This window comes from Salvelinus namaycush, chromosome 32, assembly GCF_016432855.1.
Source record: "Salvelinus namaycush isolate Seneca chromosome 32, SaNama_1.0, whole genome shotgun sequence".
Classification (NCBI taxonomy): domain Eukaryota; kingdom Metazoa; phylum Chordata; class Actinopteri; order Salmoniformes; family Salmonidae; genus Salvelinus; species Salvelinus namaycush.
This window is the reverse complement of record NC_052338.1, coordinates 31,797,286-31,818,418: the sequence shown is the minus strand read 5'-3', so window position 1 is coordinate 31,818,418 and position 21,133 is coordinate 31,797,286. Positions and strand designations below refer to the sequence as shown.

Below are 21,133 nucleotides of genomic sequence, written 5' to 3'. Positions count from 1 at the left end.
CCCATAATGAAAGAGGGAAAAAGTGTGTGTAGAATGATATCGTTCAGTTTTTCCCTCTGTCCTCAGACAACAGTAAAAGAGGATGTTAGTCAAGACAACAGAAAGCAGTCTCCCTCTCACCCATCTTCTCCCCAACAGAAAGCAGTCTCCCTCTCACCCATCTTCTCCCCAACAGAAAGCAGTCTCCCTCTCACCCATCTTCTCCCCAACAGAAAGCAGTATCCCTCTCACCCATCTTCTCCCCAACAGAAAGCAGTCTCCCTCTCACCCATCTTCTCCCCAACAGAAAGCAGTATCCCTCTCACCCATCTTCTCCCCAACAGAAAGCAGTCTCCCTCTCACCCATCTTCTCCCCAACAGAAAGCAGTCTCCCTCTCACCCATCTTCTCCCCAACAGAAAGCAGTCTCCCTCTCACCCATCTTCTCCCCAACAGAAAGCAGTATCCCTCTCACCCATCTTCTCCCCAACAGAAAGCAGTCTCCCTCTCACCCATCTTCTCCCCAACAGAAAGCAGTATCCCTCTCACCCATCTTCTCCCCAACAGAAAGCAGTCTCCCTCTCACCCATCTTCTCCCCAACAGAAAGCAGTCTCCCTCTCACCCATCTTCTCCCCAACAGAAAGCAGTAGCCAGATACAGGACATACACAGTACTGTACTGGGCTCTTTAAAACTTCTTCTGGCTGCAAGCCCGACGTCGGTACACTTATGACAACAGCCAGCTCAAGTACAGGGCGCGAAATTCAAAATATATATTTTTTAAATATTTAACTTTCACACATTAACAAGTCCAATACAGCATATGAAAGGTACACATCTTGTGAATCCAGCCAACATGTCCGATTTTTAAAATGTTTTACAGCGAAAACACCACGTATATTTATGTTAGCTCACCACCAAATACAAAAAAGGACAGACATTTTTCACAGCACAGGTACAAAGCCAACCTAACTAACCAAGAACCAACCAAACTAACCAACAAACAACTTCATCAGATGACAGTCTTATAACATGTTATTCAATAAATCTATGTTTTGTTCAAAAAATGTGCATATTTCAGGTATAAATCAGAGTTTACATTGCAGCTACAATCAGAAATTGCACCGAAAGCAGACAGAATAATTACAGACACCAACGCCAAATAACTAAATACTCATCATAAAACATTTCTGAAAAATACATAGTGTACAGCAAATGAAAGACAGGCATCTTGTGATTCCAGACAATATTTCCGATTTATCAAGTGTTTTACAGCGAAAACACAATATAGCGTTATATTAGCTTACCACAATAGCCAAAAACACAAGCAATTTCTCAGTAGCAAAAGTTAGCGATCGTAACAAACAAGCAAAAGATATATAATTTTTGACTAACCTTGATTTTCTTCATCAGATGACAGTCCTATAACATCAGGTTATACATACACTTATGTTTTGTTCGAAAATGTGCATATTTAGAGCTGAAATCAATGGTTATACATTCTGCTAACTTAGCTACTTTTTCCCACAACGCCCGGATTTTTTTCGGACACTTTTTCTGACACACATATTCTGACCAAATAGCTATTCATAAACATAACTAAAACATACATGTTGTATAGGAAATGATAGATCCATTAGTTCTTAATGAAATTGCAGTGTTAGAATTCTAAAAAATAACTTCATTACGACATCCAGCTTCGGTATAGCTAGAGTACCCAAAAGGTGGGCGCCCACGACTAGTTCACATGTACGACAGATATATGAAATAGCATCATAAAATGTTTCTTACTTTTGCTGATCTTTCATCAGAATGTTGGACAAGGGGTCCTTTGTCCAGAACAGTCGTTGTTTGGATTTAGAACGTCCACTTTCCCTCTTGAATTAGCAAGCGCACTAGCCAAGTGGCGCGAATCTCTCCATCGTAAACAAAGTCAGAGAACGGAACACGGCAAAACTCCCGAAAAAATTTCAATAATCTGATTAAACTATATTGAAAAAACATACTTTACGATGATATGGTCACATGTATCAAATAAAATCAAAGCCGGAGATAGTAGTCGCCTATAACGGCAGCTAAACAGAAGGCAATCCCACTGTCCACCTCGCGCTCTCCAGAGTACCGGAAATGGGGGACACGTCATACAAAGAGCTTGTATTCCACTTCAGACCAAGATAAACACTAAATTTCTTCTCTCACAGCCTCTTGACATCCAGGGGAAGGTCTATGAAGTGCACGTATACTCTTACGTATCATGTCCATTTATAGGCAGGAAGAAGAACAGAGCCTCGATTTCAGACTTTCCACTTCCTGGTCAGGAAGTTTGTGCCAAATGAGTTCTGTTTGACTCACAGATATAATTCAAACGGTTTTAGAAACTAGAGAGTGTTTTCTATCCAATAGTAATAATAATATGCATATTGTACGAGCAAGAATTGAGTACGAGGCCGTTTGAAATGGGCACCTTTTATCTGGCTACTCAATACTCCCCCTGCAGCCCAAACAGGTTTTAAAGGTGACGCACCGGACTTCCGGCAGAAGGCTGTGTGATGTCATAAGTTAAGACACATGACCCTTCTCACCTTCTGTCCTGTTGGCTCTGTCAGTGTGTCTCAGTGTTAGACACTTTCTCACCTCTCCTGTGGTGTGTGTGTGTGTGTGTGTGTGTGTGTGTGTGTGTGTGTGTGTGTGTGTGTGTGTGTGTGTGTGTGTGTGTGTGTGTGTGTGTGTGTGTGTGTGTGCGTGTGTATGTGTGTGCATGTGCATGTGCATGTGTATGTGTATGTGTATGTGTATGTGTGTGTGTGTGTGTGTGTGTGTGTGTGTGTGTGTGTGTGTGTATAGACTCTGCTCTGTCGGCTCCTCTCAATGTGACAATCAGAGAGCTGGAGGCGAAAACAGCCACAGTCACATGGGACATACTGGAGGGAGATTCCGTCATCGGATTCGCCATCACACAACAGGTAGGGGTGTGTGTGTGTGTGTGTGTGTCTGTGTCTGTGTCTGTGTGTGTGTGTGTGTGTGTTTGTGTGTGTGTGTGTGTGTGTGTGTGTGTGTGTGTGTGTGTGTGTGTGTGTGTGTGTGTGTGACAGTGGGCTAGGGCAGTGGGCTAGGACAGGTTAGATATCTGATATCTGGTCTGTATCCTTGTATTACGGCCCTAACCGTAACCTTAACCTTAACCCTAATCTTAAACCTAACCTTAACCCTAACCCTAAACCTAACCTTAACCCTAACCCTAACCTTAACCTTAACCCTAACCTTAACCCTAACCCTAACCTTAACCCTAACCTTAACCTTAACCCTAACCTTAACCTTAACCCTAACCCTAACCTTAACCCTAACCTTAACCCTAACCCTAACCTTAACCCTAACCTTAACCTTAACCCTAACCTTAACCCTAACCCTTCCTGTTGTCGTTGGTTACAGAAGAAGGATGTGCGTATGCTGCGGTACATCCAGGAAGTGAACACGACCACGCGCTCCTGTGCATTGTGGGACTTGGAGGAGGACACGGAGTACATTGTTCATGTCCAGAGCGTCAGCATGGGAGGCAGTAGTCCTCCGAGTGACCCGGTCAGCTTCAGAACTCCCAGGGAGTCTGAGAAACGGGCCTCCACAGTACCAGGTAGGTAAACACACACAACAGAATTACAACATGTTAATTTTTGAATGCGGACAGAAGAAAAAAACCCAGCAGGGAATTCTAATATTATAGAACACCTCCCCCAATGAATTCTAATATTATAGAACACCTCCCCCAATGAATTCTAATATTATAGAACACCTCCCCCAATGAATTCAAATGTTATACAACATCTCCAAAAATAATTCCAAATATTATACATCTCTAAATTTCCCATAACGATTCCTGGCTATTCTACCATTTTGATACAGAGCAGTCTGGCTGTCTTGGTCATGTAATAGCATCTCGTAACACTTCCAGTTTGACCATCTCCTCTCTCAGCGACCCAGATACACACAGAGGAAGAGCTTCACACAGAGAGAGGAATACATCAGCCCTTACATCACACAACAGATAAACAGATACACACACAGGAAGAGAAGAGCTTCACACAGAGAGAGGAATACATCGGCCCTTACATCACACAACAGATAAACAGATACACACAGAGGAAGAGAAGAGCTTCACACAGAGAGAGGAATACATCAGCCCTTACATCACACAACAGATAAACAGATACACACAGAGGAAGAGAAGAGCTTCACACAGAGAGAGGAATACATCAGCCCTTACATCACACAACAGATAAACAGATGTACTCAGGAGATGTTGGGAAAACATTAGAAGTTCTGGTGCCAAGGTAATATTTATATATATATATATATATATATAATATATATTTATTTATATTTAGATAAGGTTAAGGTAGCGTTAAGGATTGTTGTATTCTGGTTCCCGTTTCTCAAAGTCGAAGTGAAACATTATTTTTCTAATCATGTTTCGACGTTTAAAATACATTATTCATATAGTTGAAACATTTTCAGATAAAGTCAAAAGATGTTCTTGAGACATTGAGACACATCGTGAAGTAACATACAGTAAATTATAACGTCCTCCTAAATCACCAGATTATCACAGTAACAGAAATTATAAAGTCATTCCTAAACCACCAGATTAACAGAAATTATAACATCCTCCTAAATCACCAGATTAACAGAGTAACAGAAATTATAACATCCTCCTAAATCACCAGATTAACAGAGTAACAGAAATTATAACATCCTCCTAAATCACCAGATTATCACAGTAACAGAAATTATAACATCCTCCTAAATCACCAGATTAACAGAGTAACAGAAATTATAGCATCCTCCTAAATCACCAGATTAACAGAGTAACAGAAATTATAACATCCTCCTAAATCACCAGATTATCACAGTAACAGAAATTATAACATCCTCCTAAATCACCAGATTAACAGAGTAACAGAAATTATAACATCCTCCTAAATCACCAGATTAACAGAGTAACAGAAATTATAACATCCTCCTAAATCACCAGATTATCACAGTAACAGAAATTATAACATCCTCCTAAATCACCAGATTAACAGAGTAACAGAAATTATAACATCCTCCTAAATCACCAGATTATCACAGTAACAGAAATTATAACATCCTCCTAAATCACCAGATTAACAGAGTAACAGAAATTATAACATCCTCCTAAATCACCAGATTAACAGAGTAACAGAAATTATAACATCCTCCTAAATCACCAGATTATCAGAGTAACAGAAATTATAACATCCTCCTAAATCACCATCTTGTTTTTATTTAACTAAGGTTACCTGAGAAACCAGATGGTCAGATAATGTAGTAACCTCTAACGTCCTGAGTCTACACAGGTGGGCATCTGCAATGGACAGGTTTGGCGTGGTCTGTGTGCGTCCTTGTGGTGTGTGTGCGTTTGACATCTGCTCTGGTTATCACTAGTCATATATGACAGCCACACACCACAGGCACGCACACACACCTGTCCATTGCAGATTCCCACCTGTGTAGACGTTAGAGGATACTACAATATCTGACCATCTGGTCTCTCTCACACACAGACACACAGAGACACAGAGACACACACAGACAGACACAGACACAGACACAGACACAGACAGACACACACACACACACACACACACACCACATTTCCGTCTCTCTTTTCTCTTCTATTGTCACGAACCGTCTCAAAGTTCGTAAACAAAAAGGGAGACAACGTGGAGATGAAGAATAACTAAATATATTTATTAACTGAAGTAAAGTAAATACAATTAACACTGGAATGTGTAGTCAGCAGTGTAAGTGAGTGGTTGTGTGTTTACATGTGATAATGAGGGCTGTTGAAAGGTGCCAACGCAACCAAATAAAAACAGCCACAAAACAGCCACAACCAAAATCTATCAGTGTGTCTGCATGGAGAGACTCTCCTCAATGAATGGGGAAGAGTTGTATTTATCCTGGGACACACCCGGGCCCAGGTGTGTCCCGTGTCGCTGACGACCCTCCCGGCTCCGCCCACCGACATCCTATTAAGGAAAACAAGAACAAAGAGAAAGAATTCGGAAGACAAAGTGGGAGGGTCGTCACACTATTAATCAACACTATTTGTTTTTTTATTTTACATTTATTTAACGAAGCAAGTCAGTTAAGAACAAATTCTTATTTACAATGACGGCCTACCAAAAGGCAAAATGTCACGACTTCTTCCGAAGTCGATGCCTCTCCTTGTTCGGGCGGTGCTCGGCGATCGACGTCACCGGTCTTCTAGCCATCATTGATCTATGTTTCATTTTCCATTGGTTTTGTCTAGTCTTCTTACACACCTGGTTCCAATCCCATTCATTATATGTTGTGTATTTAACCCTCTGTTTCCCCTCATGTCCTTGTCAGAGATTGTTTATTGTTATGTTCGTGTTTCATGGATTGGTGTGCGTCGGGTTCTTGTACCCACATTTACTTTATTATGGACTTTGGTTTTGGAGTTTATGTTCTAAGTTAATAAAATACTCCATTTATACAAAGTTTAATTCTCCTGCGCTTGACTTCCCTGCCACCTACCGACACAAAAGGCCTCCTGTTGGGACGGGGGCTGGGATTAAAATATATATATATATATAAATACAGGACAAAACAAACCTCACGACAAGAGAGACACCACAACACTACATAAAGAGAGACCTAAGACAACAACATAGCTCTGTTACCACCTGTTATATATGACCACTAGTACAACACAGCCCTGTTAACACCTGTTATATATGACCACTAGTACAACACAGCCCTGTTAACACCTGTTATATATGACCACTAGTACAACACAGCCCTGTTAACACCTGTTATATATGACCACTAGTACAACACAGCCCTGTTAACACCTGTTATATATGACCACTAGTACAACACAGCCCTGTTAACACCTGTTATATATGACCACTAGTACAACACAGCCCTGTTAACACCTGTTATATATGACCACTAGTACAACACAGCCCTGTTAACACCTGTTATATATGACCACTAGTACAACACAGCCCTGTTAACACCTGTTATATATGACCACTAGTACAACACAGCCCTGTTAACACCTGTTATATATGACCACTAGTACAACACAGCCCTGTTAACACCTGTTATATATGACCACTAGTACAACACAGCCCTGTTAACACCTGTTATATATGACCACTAGTACAACACAGCCCTGTTAACACCTGTTATATATGACCACTAGTACAACACAGCCCTGTTAACACCTGTTATATATGACCACTAGTACAACACAGCCCTGTTAACACCTGTTATATATGACCACTAGTACAACACAGCCCTGTTAACACCTGTTATATATGACCACTAGTACAACACAGCCCTGTTAACACCTGTTATATATGACCACTAGTACAACACAGCCCTGTTAACACCTGTTATATATGACCACTAGTACAACACAGCCCTGTTAACACCTGTTATATATGACCACTAGTACAACACAGCCCTGTTAACACCTGTTATATATGACCACTAGTACAACACAGCCCTGTTAACACCTGTTATATATGACCACTAGTACAACACAGCCCTGTTAACACCTGTTATATATGACCACTAGTACAACACAGCCCTGTTACCACCTGTTATATATGACCACCAGTACAACACAGCCCTGTTAACACCTGTTATATATGACCACTAGTACAACACAGCCCTGTTAACACCTGTTATATATGACCACCAGTACAACACAGCCCTGTTAACACCTGTTATATATGACCACCAGTACAACACAGCCCTGTTAACACCTGTTATATATGACCACCAGTACAACACAGCCCTGTTAACACCTGTTATATATGACCACCAGTACAACACAGCCCTGTTAACACCTGTTATATATGACCACCAGTACAACACAGCCCTGTTAACACCTGTTATATATGACCACCAGTACAACACAGCCCTGTTAACACCTGTTATATATGACCACTAGTACAACACAGCCCTGTTAACACCTGTTATATATGACCACTAGTACAACACAGCCCTGTTAACACCTGTTATATATGACCACTAGTACAACACAGCCCTGTTAACACCTGTTATATATGACCACTAGTACAACACAGCCCTGTTAACACCTGTTATATATGACCACTAGTACAACACAGCCCTGTTAACACCTGTTATATATGACCACCAGTACAACACAGCCCTGTTAACACCTGTTATATATGACCACCAGTACAACACAGCCCTGTTAACACCTGTTATATATGACCACCAGTACAACACAGCCCTGTTAACACCTGTTATATATGACCACCAGTACAACACAGCCCTGTTAACACCTGTTATATATGACCACCAGTACAACACAGCCCTGTTAACACCTGTTATATATGACCACCAGTACAACACAGCCCTGTTAACACCTGTTATATATGACCACTAGTACAACACAGCCCTGTTAACGCCTGTTATATATGACCACTAGTACAACACAGCCCTGTTAACGCCTGTTATATATGACCACTAGTACAACACAGCCCTGTTAACGCCTGTTATATATGACCACTAGTACAACACAGCCCTGTTAACACCTGTTATATATGACCACTAGTACAACACAGCCCTGTTAACACCTGTTATATATGACCACTAGTACAACACAGCCCTGTTAACACCTGTTATATATGACCACTAGTACAACACAGCCCTGTTAACACCTGTTATATATGACCACTAGTACAACACAGCCCTGTTAACACCTGTTATATATGACCACTAGTACAACACAGCCCTGTTAACACCTGTTATATATGACCACTAGTACAACACAGCCCTGTTAACACCTGTTATATATGACCACTAGTACAACACAGCCCTGTTAACACCTGTTATATATGACCACTAGTACAACACAGCCCTGTTAACACCTGTTATATATGACCACTAGTACAACACAGCCCTGTTAACACCTGTTATATATGACCACTAGTACAACACAGCCCTGTTAACACCTGTTATATATGACCACTAGTACAACACAGCCCTGTTAACACCTGTTATATATGACCACTAGTACAACACAGCCCTGTTAACACCTGTTATATATGACCACTAGTACAACACAGCCCTGTTAACACCTGTTATATATGACCACTAGTACAACACAGCCCTGTTAACACCTGTTATATATGACCACTAGTACAACACAGCCCTGTTAACACCTGTTATATATGACCACTAGTACAACACAGCCCTGTTAACACCTGTTATATATGACCACTAGTACAACACAGCCCTGTTAACACCTGTTATATATGACCACTAGTACAACACAGCCCTGTTAACACCTGTTATATATGACCACTAGTACAACACAGCCCTGTTAACACCTGTTATATATGACCACTAGTACAACACAGCCCTGTTAACACCTGTTATATATGACCACTAGTACAACACAGCCCTGTTAACACCTGTTATATATGACCACTAGTACAACACAGCCCTGTTAACACCTGTTATATATGACCACTAGTACAACACAGCCCTGTTAACACCTGTTATATATGACCACTAGTACAACACAGCCCTGTTAACACCTGTTATATATGACCACTAGTACAACACAGCCCTGTTAACACCTGTTATATATGACCACTAGTACAACACAGCCCTGTTAACACCTGTTATATATGACCACTAGTACAACACAGCCCTGTTAACACCTGTTATATATGACCACTAGTACAACACAGCCCTGTTAACACCTGTTATATATGACCACTAGTACAACACAGCCCTGTTAACACCTGTTATATATGACCACTAGTACAACACAGCCCTGTTAACACCTGTTATATATGACCACTAGTACAACACAGCCCTGTTAACACCTGTTATATATGACCACCAGTACAACACAGCCCTGTTAACACCTGTTATATATGACCACTAGTACAACACAGCCCTGTTAACACCTGTTATATATGACCACTAGTACAACACAGCCCTGTTAACACCTGTTATATATGACCACTAGTACAACACAGCCCTGTTACCACTTGTTATATATGACCACTAGTACAACACAGCCCTGTTAACACCTGTTATATATGACCACTAGTACAACACAGCCCTGTTACCACCTGTTATATATGACCACTAGTACAACACAGCCCTGTTAACACCTGTTATATATGACCACTAGTACAACACAGCCCTGTTAACACCTGTTATATATGACCACTAGTACAACACAGCCCTGTTACCACCTGTTATATATGACCACTAGTACAACACAGCCCTGTTAACACCTGTTATATATGACCACCAGTACAACACAGCCCTGTTAACACCTGTTATATATGACCACTAGTACAACACAGCCCTGTTAACGTCTGTTATATATGACCACCAGTACAACACAGCCCTGTTAACACCTGTTATATATGACCACCAGTACAACACAGCCCTGTTACCACCTGTTATATATGACCACTAGTACAACACAGCCCTGTTAACGTCTGTTATATATGACCACCAGTACAACACAGCCCTGTTACCACCTGTTATATATGACCACTAGTACAACACAGCCCTGTTAACACCTGTTATATATGACCACTAGTACAACACAGCCCTGTTAACACCTGTTATATATGACCACTAGTACAACACAGCCCTGTTAACACCTGTTATATATGACCACCAGTACAACACAGCCCTGTTACCACCTGTTATATATGACCACTAGTACAACACAGCCCTGTTAACACCTGTTATATATGACCACTAGTACAACACAGCCCTGTTAACACCTGTTATATATGACCACTAGTACAACACAGCCCTGTTAACACCTGTTATATATGACCACCAGTACAACACAGCCCTGTTACCACCTGTTATATATGACCACTAGTACAACACAGCCCTGTTAACACCTGTTATATATGACCACTAGTACAACACAGCCCTGTTAACACCTGTTATATATGACCACTAGTACAACACAGCCCTGTTACCACCTGTTATATATGACCACCAGTACAACACCAGTCACTTCTGTGTCTCTTTGTGCCTCGAGTACTCTGCAGACTCGTCTCTCTCTCACACATCTCTCTCAGCGTCAGCGGTCTTTGTGTCTGTCTGGGTATCTAGCGTCAGTCAGTCTGCTGTCTGTCTGGGTATCTAGCGTCAGTCTGCTGTCTGAAGTCCAACTATTGCTCACCCCTTTTTAAAGTATCCTTCAGAACTACGTCTCAGGGTTCTGAATACCAGGTCCTTGATGGGCTCTCACCCCTTAACTCCAGACCTCTGAGGAGGCTCTGACAGACGGGGAGGCTGATTTTGACTGACAAGACTCGGAACTCTCCCTCAGAAGTCCTGGATTTCTCCATTCTGGCCCCAAGACCCTTCCCTTTGGTGTTTGCAGATCTGGATATATTTTAGCAATGTGGTCATGGAGCAGAGAGATTTCAGTTTGTAACCAAGCCCCCTCTCTCTCTCTCTCTCTCTCTCTCTCTCTCTCTCTCTCTCTCTCTCTCTCTCTCTCTCTCTCTACGTCTGTCTCTACGTCTGTCTCTACGTCTGTCTCTACGTCTGCCTCTACGTCTGCCTCTATGTCTGTCTCTACGTCTGTCTCTCTCTTTGTTTTTCTCTCTCCCCAGAGGTATCATCACAGCCTCATCCTTAACGACAGGTTAATTAGCCCAGGCCAGGCCATGGCTGGGACTACAACATCTCATTTTCAATGTGTGTGAATGTAGTTCTGATAGAGGTGATGAGGTGTGTGTGTGTGTGTGTGTGTGTGTGTGTGTGTGTGTGTGTGTGTGTGTGTGTGTGTGTGTGTGTGTGTGTGTGTGTGTGTGTGCAGTGCCTACGGTATAACTGTGTTTCCTCTCGCCAGACCAGGTGAACAGGAAGGAGATGGAACAGGAAGTTCAGCTCAGAGTTGGAGAGCTCATCATCATCGTAGTGGTTCTCGTCATGTGGGCAGGTAACACAACCGCATCACAACCGCAACACAACCACAACACAACCACAACACAACCACAACACAATCACAACCACAACACAACACAACCACAACACAACCACAACACAAACACAACACAATCATAACACAACCACAACACAACACAATCATAACACAACCACAACACAACACAATCATAACACAACCACAACACAACACAACCACAACACAACCACAACACAACCACAACACAACCACAACACAACACAACCACAACACAACCACAACACAACCACAACCACAACACAACCACAACACAACACAACCACAACACAACCACAACACAACCACAACACAACCACAACACAACACAACCACAACACAACCACAACACAATCATAACACAACCACAACACAACCACAACACAACCACACCACAACCACAACACAACCACAACACAACCACAACACAACACAATCATAACACAACCACAACACAACCACAACACAACCACAACACAACCACAACACAACCACAACCACAACACAACCACAACACAACCACAACACAACACAACCACAACACAACCACAACACAACCACAACACAACCACAACACAACACAACCACAACACAACCACAACCACAACACAACCACACCACAACCACAACACAACCACAACACAACCACAACACAACACAATCATAACACAACCACAACACAACCACAACACAACCACAACACAACCACAACACAACACAACCACAACACAACCACAACACAACCACAACACAATCATAACACAACCACAACACAACCACAACACAACCACACCACAACCACAACACAACCACAACACAACCACAACACAACACAATCATAACACAACCACAACACAACCACAACACAACCACAACACAACCACAACACAATCATAACACAACCACAACACAACCACAACCACAACCACAACACAACCACAACACAACCACAACCACAACACAACCACAACCACATCCACAATCACATCCACAATCTGATCACAGCCACACTGACCATGACTTCTGACCTGAACTATTATAATGCTAGCGGTGCTCGTCATGTGGGTACATGGCCGGATGGCTACACAACACAACCACAACACAACCACAACACAACCGTAACACAACCATAACACAACAGAACCAAATCAATGCATCATGTGGGCTGGTAACTGAACCACATTTACATCGCAACACAACCATAACACAATCATCATTTTGCTGAACCCCAGGAAGAGTGGCCTTGGCAGGAACTAATGGGGATCCCTAATAAACCCCAGGAAGAGTGGCCTTGGCAGGAACTAATGGGGATCCCTAATAAACCCCAGGAAGAGTAGCTGCTGCCTTGGCAGGAACTAATGGGGTTCCATAATAAACCCCAGGAAGAGTAGCCACTGCCTTGGCAGGAACTAATGGGGATCCATAATAAACCCCAGGAAGAGTAGCTGCTGCCTTGGCAGGAACTAATGGGGTTCCATAATAAACCCCAGGAAGAGTAGCCACTGCCTTGGCAGGAACTAATGGGGATCCATAATAAACCCCAGGAAGAGTAGCTGCTGCCCTGGCAGGAACTAATGGGAATCCATAACAAACCCCAGGAAGAGTAGCTGCTGCCTTGGCAGGAACTAATGGGGATCCATAATAAACCCCAGGAAGAGTAGCTGCTGCCTTGGCAACAGGAACTAATGGGGATCCATAATAAACCCCAGGAAGAGTAGCTGCTGCCTTGGCAGGAACTAATGGGGATCCATAATAAACGCCAGGAAGAGTAGCTGCTGCCTTGGCAGGAACTAATGGGGATCCATAATAAACGCCAGGAAGAGTAGCTGCTGCCTTGGCAGGAACTAATGGGGATCCATAATAAACGCCAGGAAGAGTAGCTGCTGCCTTGGCAGGAACTAATGGGGATCCATAATAAACCCCAGGAAGAGTAGCTGCTGCCTTGGCAGGAACTAATGGGGATCCATAATAAACTCCAGGAAGAGTAGCTGCTGCCCTGGCAGGAACTAACGGGGATCCATAATAAACCCCAGGAAGAGTAGCTGCTGCCTTGGCAGGAACTAACGGGGATCCATAATAAACCCCAGGAAGAGTAGCTGCTGCCTTGGCAGGAACTAATGGGGATCCATAATAAACCCCAGGAAGAGTAGCTGCTGCCTTGGCAGGAACTAATGGGGATCCATAATAAACCCCAGGAAGAGTAGCTGCTGCCTTGGCAACAGGAACTAATGGGGTTCCATAATAAACCCCTGGAAGAGTAGCTGCTGCCTTGGCAACAGGAACTAATGGGGATCCATAAAAAATACAAATACAAAACAGAACCATAACACACACATTTACTTTGTTGTTGATTTCATTTAATCCTAAACTTAGATGAATATACCAGAGATGTTTACTAAAAAGCACCAGAGATGTTTACTAAAAGCACCAGAGATGTTTACTAAAAGCACCAGAGATGTTTACTAAAAAGCACCAGAGATGTTTACTAAAAGCACCAGAGATGTTTACTAAAAGCACCAGAGATGTTTACTAAAAGCACCAGAGATGTTTACTAAAAAGCACCAAAGATGTTTACTAAAAAGCACCAAAGATGTTTACTAAAAAGCACCAGAGATGTATACTAAAAAACACCAGAGATGTCTACTAAAAAGCACCAGAGATGTTTACTAAAAAGCACCAAAGATGTTTACTAAAAAGCACCAGATGTATGCCACAAGATCAGTGAGTTAGCCAGCTGACTTCGAAAAAATTTACTTAGATATGTGTTTTCATTTGTTGAATCAATTAGATCCTGCCCATTTCCAGCTCATCTTTCCAAAATAGTTAGCTGGCTAACTCCTTGATCCTGCTTTGTAGTGTACCCCTCAGTTTCATCGACACACTCTGCTATAAATGCATATAGCCTACTCTCTATGTCACACCCTGGCCTTTGTTATATTGATTTTCTTTATTAGTTTAGTTAGGTCAGGGTGTGACATGGGGGATGTTTGTGTGTTTTGTCTAGTTTAGGGTGTGTGTATTGTTTAGGGGGTTTTGTAGAATGTATGGGGTTGTGTTCAGTGTAGGTGTTTAGGAAAGTCTATGGTTGCCTGGTTTGGTTCTCAATCAGAGACAGCTGTTTATTGTTGTCTCTGATTGGGAGCCATATTTAAGGCAACCATAGGCTTTAGGTGTTTGTGGGTAATTGTCTATGTTCTATGTTGCATGTGTGCACTTAGTTCGTTTTAGCTTCACGATCGTTTGTTTTTTGTTCATTTAATAAGTGTTTGTTTTTCTTCATTAAAAGAAGATGTCTTTTTTCCACGCTGCGCCTTGGTCCACTCCTTCGTCTCATAACGATCGTGACAGAATTACCCACCTCAAAAGGACCAAGCAGCGTGTGAAACAGCAACAGGACCCACCTACACAGGATTTATGGCAATGGGAGCAGGATCTGGGCTACACTACGTGGGAGGAGATCGACAGGTGGGCGATCGACCCAGGGCGAATGCCGGAGCCCGCCTGGGATTCTCTGGCGCAGTGCGAGGAGGGATACCGGCGAATGGAGGCAGCACGACGACGCGGTAGGAAGCCTGTGAGTCAGCCCCAAAAAATTATTGGGGGGTGGCTAAAAGGGAGTGTGGCGAAGTCAGGTAGGAGACCTGCGCCTACTCCCTGTACTTACCGTGGAGTGCGAGAGTACGGGCAGACACCGTGTTATGCGATAGAGCGCATGGTGTCTCCTGTACGTGTGCATAGCATAGCAGGGCTAGATTGGGCATTGAGCCAGGTGCCATGAAGCCGGCTCAACGCGTCTGGTCTCCAGTGCGTCTCCTCGGGCCGGCATACATGGCACCAGCCTTACGCATGGTGTCCCCGGTTCGCCAACACAGGCCAGTGCGGGTTATTCCACCTCCCCGCACTGGTCGGGCTACGGGGAGCATTCAACCAGGTAAGGTTGGGCAGGCTCAGTGCTCAAGGGAGCCAGTACGCCTGCACGGTCCGGTATATCCGGCGCCACCTCCCCGCCCCAGCCCAGTACTACCAGTGCCAACACCACGCACCAGGCTTCCAGTGTGTCTCCAGAGCCCTGTTCCTCCTCCACGCACTCGCCCTATGGTGCGTGTCTCCAGCCCGGTACCACCAGTTCCGGCACCACGCACCAAGCCTCCTGTACGTCCTGTTGCTGCTCCCCGCACTAGCCCTGAGATGCGTGTCCCCAGCCCGGTACCACCAGTTCCGGCACCACGCACTAGGCCTAATGTGCGTCTCCAGGGTCCAGTATGCCCTGTTGCTGCTCCCCGCACTAGCCTTGAGGTGCGTGTCTTTAGCCCGGTACCTCCAGCCCGGTACCACCAGTTCCGGCACCACGCACCAAGCCTCCTGTGCGTCCTGTTGCTGCTCCCCGCACTAGCCCTGAGATGCGTGTCCCCAGCCCGGTACCACCAGTTCCGGCACCACGCACTAGGCCTAATGTGCGTCTCCAGGGTCCAGTATGCCCTGTTGCTGCTCCCCGCACTAGCCTTGAGGTGCGTGTCCTTAGCCCGGTACCTCCAGTTCCGGTACCACGCACCAGGCCTACTGTGCGCCTCAGCCGGCCAGAGTCTGCCGTCTGCCCAGTGCCGCCTGCACTGTCCGACTGCCCAGAATCGCCTGCGCTATCCATCTGCCCAGAGCCGTCAGAGCCGCCCGTCTGTCCCGAGCCGTCAGAGCCGCCCGTCTGTCCCGAGCCGTCAGAGCCGCCCGTCTGTCCCGAGCCGTCAGAGCCGCCCGTCTGTCCCGAGCCGTCAGAGCCGCCCGTCTGTCCCGAGCCGTCAGAGCCGCCCGTCTGTCCCGAGCCGTCAGAGCCGCCCGTCTGTCCCGAGCCGCCCGTCTGTCCCGAGCCGTCAGAGCCGCCCGCCAGACAGGAGCAGCCAGAGCCGCCCGCCAGACAGGAGCAGCCAGAGCCGCCCGCCAGACAGGAGCAGCCAGAGCCGTCCGCCAGACAGGAGCAGCCAGAGCCGTCGGCCAGACAGGAGCAGCCAGAGCCGTCGGCCAGACAGGAGCAGCCAGAGCCGTCGGCCAGACAGGAGCAGCCAGAGCCGTCGGCCAGACAGGAGCAGCCAGAGCCGTCGGCCAGACAGGAGCAGCCAGAGCCGTCGGCCAGACAGGAGCAGCCAGAGCCGTCGGCCAGACAGGAGCAGCCAGAGCCGTCGGCCAGACAGGAGGAGCCAGAGCCGTCGGCCAGACAGGATCAGTCAGAGCCGTCGGCCAGACAGGATCAGCCAGAGCCGTCGGCCAGACAGGATCAGCCAGAGCCGTCGGCCAGACAGGATCAGCCAGAGCCGTCGGCCAGCCATGACCAGCCAGAGCCGTCGGCCAGCCATGACCAGCCAGAGCCGTCAGCCAGTCAGGAGCCGTCAGCCAGTCAGGAGCCGTCCTCCAGTCAGGAGCCGTCCCTCAGTCCGGAGCTGCCGTCTCTCAGTCCGGAGCTGCCGTCTCTCAGTCCGGAGCTGCCGTCTCTCAGTCCGGAGCTGCCGTCCCTCAGTCCGGAGCTGCCGTCCCTCAGTCCGGAGCTGCCGTCCCTCAGTCCGGAGCTGCCGTCCCTCAGTCCGGAGCTGCCGTCTCTCAGTCCGGAGCTGCCGTCTCTCAGTCCGGAGCTGCCGTCTCTCAGTCCGGAGCTGCCGTCTCTCAGTCCGGAGCTGCCGTCTCTCAGTCCGGAGCTGCCGTCTCTCAGTCCGGATCTTCCCCTTAGTCCGGTGCTGCCCCTTAATCCAGTGGGGTTAATTTGGAGGGTGATCATTGGGAGGAGGCTACAAAAGCGGGGATTGACTATGGTGGGATGGGGACCACGCCCAGAGCCTGAGCCGCCACCGTGGACAGATGCCCACCCAGACCCTCCCCTAGACTTTTGGTGGTGCGCCCGGAGTCCGCACCTTTGGGGGGGGGGTACTGTCACACCCTGGCCTTTGTTATATTGATTTTCTTTATTAGTTTAGTTAGGTCAGGGTGTGACATGGGGGATGTTTGTGTGTTTTGTCTAGTTTAGGGTGTGTGTATTGTTTAGGGGGTTTTGTAGAATGTATGGGGTTGTGTTCAGTGTAGGTGTTTAGGAAAGTCTATGGTTGCCTGGTTTGGTTCTCAATCAGAGACAGCTGTTTATTGTTGTCTCTGATTGGGAGCCATATTTAAGGCAACCATAGGCTTTAGGTGTTTGTGGGTAATTGTCTATGTTCTATGTTGCATGTGTGCACTTAGTTCGTTTTAGCTTCACGATCGTTTGTTTTTTGTTCATTTAATAAGTGTTTGTTTTTCTTCATTAAAAGAAGATGTCTTTTTTCCACGCTGCGCCTTGGTCCACTCCTTCGTCTCATAACGATCGTGACACTCTATCTGAATCCCTCTTACTCACACATGGAGAGTACTGTGCCTCTAGTACACTGACGAGGATACTAGTCTTTCTCTCTCTCTCTGTATTTATCTCAATTAAATTCAAAGGGCTTTATTGACATGGGAAACATATGTTTAAAGACAAGTGAAAAAGATAAAACAAAAGTGAAATAAACAATAAAAAATGTACAGTAAACGTTACATTCACAAAAGTTTAAAAAGGAATAAAGACATTACAAATGTCATATTATGTATATATACAGTGTTGCAATGATGTACAAATGGTTAAAGTACACAAGGGAAAATAAATAAGCATAAATATGGGTTGTATTTACAATGGTGTTTGTTCTTCACTGGTTGCCCTTTTCTTGTAGCAACAGGTCACAAATCTTGCTGCTGTGATGGCACACTGTGGTATTTCACCCCGTAGATATGGGAGATTATCAAAATTGGATTTGTTTTCCAATTCTTTGTGGATCTGTGTAATCTGAGGGAAATATGTGTCTCTAATATGGTCATACATTGGGCAGGAGGTTAGGAAGTGCAGCTCAGTTTCCACCTCATTTTGTGGGCAGTGTGCACATAGCCTGTCTTCTCTTGAGAGCCAAGTCTGTCTTCAGCGGCCTTTCTCAATAGCAAGGCTATGCTCAGTGAGTCTGTACATAGTCAAAGCTTTCCTTAGTTTTGGGTCAGTCACAGTAGTCAGGTATTCTGCCACTGTGTACTCTGTTTAGGGACCAAATAGCATTCTAGTTTTCTCAGTTTTTTGGTAAATTCTTTCCCATGTGTCAAGTAATTATCTTTTTGTTTTCTCATGATTTGGTTGGGTCTAATTGTGTTGCTATCCTGTCCAACTTGCTTAGGGAGCTCTTCTCCAAGTTAATTTCTCTGTGGGTGATAGCTTTGTTTTGGAAGGTTTGGGAATTACTTGATTTTAGGTGGTGGTAGAATTTAACGGCTCTTTTCTAAATTTTGATAATTAGCGGGTATCGGCCTAATTCTAAAGACTGTTGACATCCAGTGGAAGCGATAGGAACTGCGGGAAGGTCCCTTAGAAATCTGGATTCCCAATGAAAACCCATTGAAAAGAGAGTGACCTCAACAAAAAAAAAATCTGAATGGTTTGTCCTCGGGGTTTTGCCTGCCAAATAAGTTCTGTTATAGTCACAGACATGATTCAAACAGTTTTAGAAACTTCAGAGTGGTTTCTATCCAATACTAATAATAATATGCATATATTAGCATCTGGGACTGAGTAGGAGGCAGTTTACTCTGGGGAGGCTTTTCATCCAAACGTGAAAATGATGCCCCCTATCCTAGAGAAGTTAAAGAGTAAAGCCAATTTGAGGTCTGTATAGTTTATCTTTTCATTTAGGATACCATCTCTATCTCTCCCTCTCTCCCTCTGTCCATCCCTCCATCCCCCTCCTCTCCCTCTATCCATCTCGCCATCCCTCTCCTCTCTCACTCCCTTTATCCATCCCTCCATCCCCCTCTCTCACTCTCTCTCTCCCTCTCTCCATCCCCCTCCTTACTCTCTCTCTCCCTCTATCCATCCCTCCATCCCCCTCCTCTCTCTCTCCCTCTCCCTCCTCACTCTCTCTCTCTCCCTCTCTCCCTCTATCCATCCCCCTCCTCACTCTCTCTCTCCCTCTATCCATCCCCCTCCTCTCTCTCTCTTTCTCTCCCTCTATCCATCCCCCTCCTCTCTCCCTCTATCCATCCCCCTCCCCACTCTCTCTCTCCCTCCTCACTCTCTCCATCCCCCTCCTCACTCTCTCTCTCCCTCTCTCCATCCCTCCATCCCCCTCCTCTCTCTCCCTCTATCCATCCCCCTCTTCACTCTCTCCCCCTCTATCCATCCCTCTCCTCACTCTCTCTCTCCCTCTATCCATCCCTCCATCCCCCTCCTCACTCTCTCTCTCCCTCTATCCATCCCCCTCCTCACTCTCTCTATCCCTCTCTCCCTCTATCCATCCCTCCATCCCCCTCATCTCTCCCTCTCTCCCTTTCTCTCTCTCTCTTTCTCTCCCTCTCAGGTGTGATCCTCCTGTTCTGTCGTCAGTATGACATCATCAAAGACAACGAACCCAACAACAAGGACAAAGCCAAGACCTCGTCCGAATGCAGTACACCCGAACACCCACAGGGAGGCCTATTGCGTAGCAACCTCTGAAACCAGCCCCCACAGTCCACTCAGCTATATGGCAATAACCTCTAATCCTATTCCTTAGGACAGGTGAGACGACACAGCCAACCAGAACCCTCATACCTAGCGCTCGATCCTGATTCTCCACACTGAAGTGTTTACTTGCACACGCCCTTGCTATGAAATTTGACAAATGATAGAGATTCCCTCCAGCTAATTCTTACACAAATCCATGACGGACAGTATTGCAAGTGCACACTTTTGAGAAAAGTGTGGAGAATCGGGACACGGCCCTGGAATCCTCTAAAACCTTCACATGCACCACCAAATAGTGGAGTCTGAATGTTTTTCATAACTGACCTGTCTGTTTCTAACTGTTTCTCACACACAGATCCTGAGACCAACAGAAGCCATTCTCAGACTCCCCTGAAACCATTCAGAACCCTCCTTACAACAACAGAAACAGACCAGGACTAATACTAAGACCAGAATGTAACCCAGGACGCATTGTATAAAGCCACGACCAGAGTCAGACAAAAAACAGTTGTCTTTGAAGCAAACAGAACTTGTTCATTGCCACACTCTTTTGAATTCGGGGAGCCCCTGGATCCT

At 45.3% G+C, this 21,133-nt stretch overlaps 1 protein-coding gene across 1 annotated transcript in view; it reads left to right on the top strand.

Moving 5' to 3' along the window:
* The window catches only part of LOC120027093 (fibronectin type III domain-containing protein 5-like), an 84,003-nt gene extending 63,455 nt beyond the window's left edge, over positions 1-20,548 (top strand). The window contains exons 4-7 of the mRNA XM_038971931.1: positions 2,823-2,941; positions 3,408-3,606; positions 11,914-12,003; positions 20,412-20,548. Of these exons, the coding sequence (XP_038827859.1) occupies positions 2,823-2,941; positions 3,408-3,606; positions 11,914-12,003; positions 20,412-20,548 (545 nt within the window). The remainder of the gene's footprint in view (positions 1-2,822; positions 2,942-3,407; positions 3,607-11,913; positions 12,004-20,411) is intronic.
* Positions 20,549-21,133: the final 585 nt, after the last annotated feature.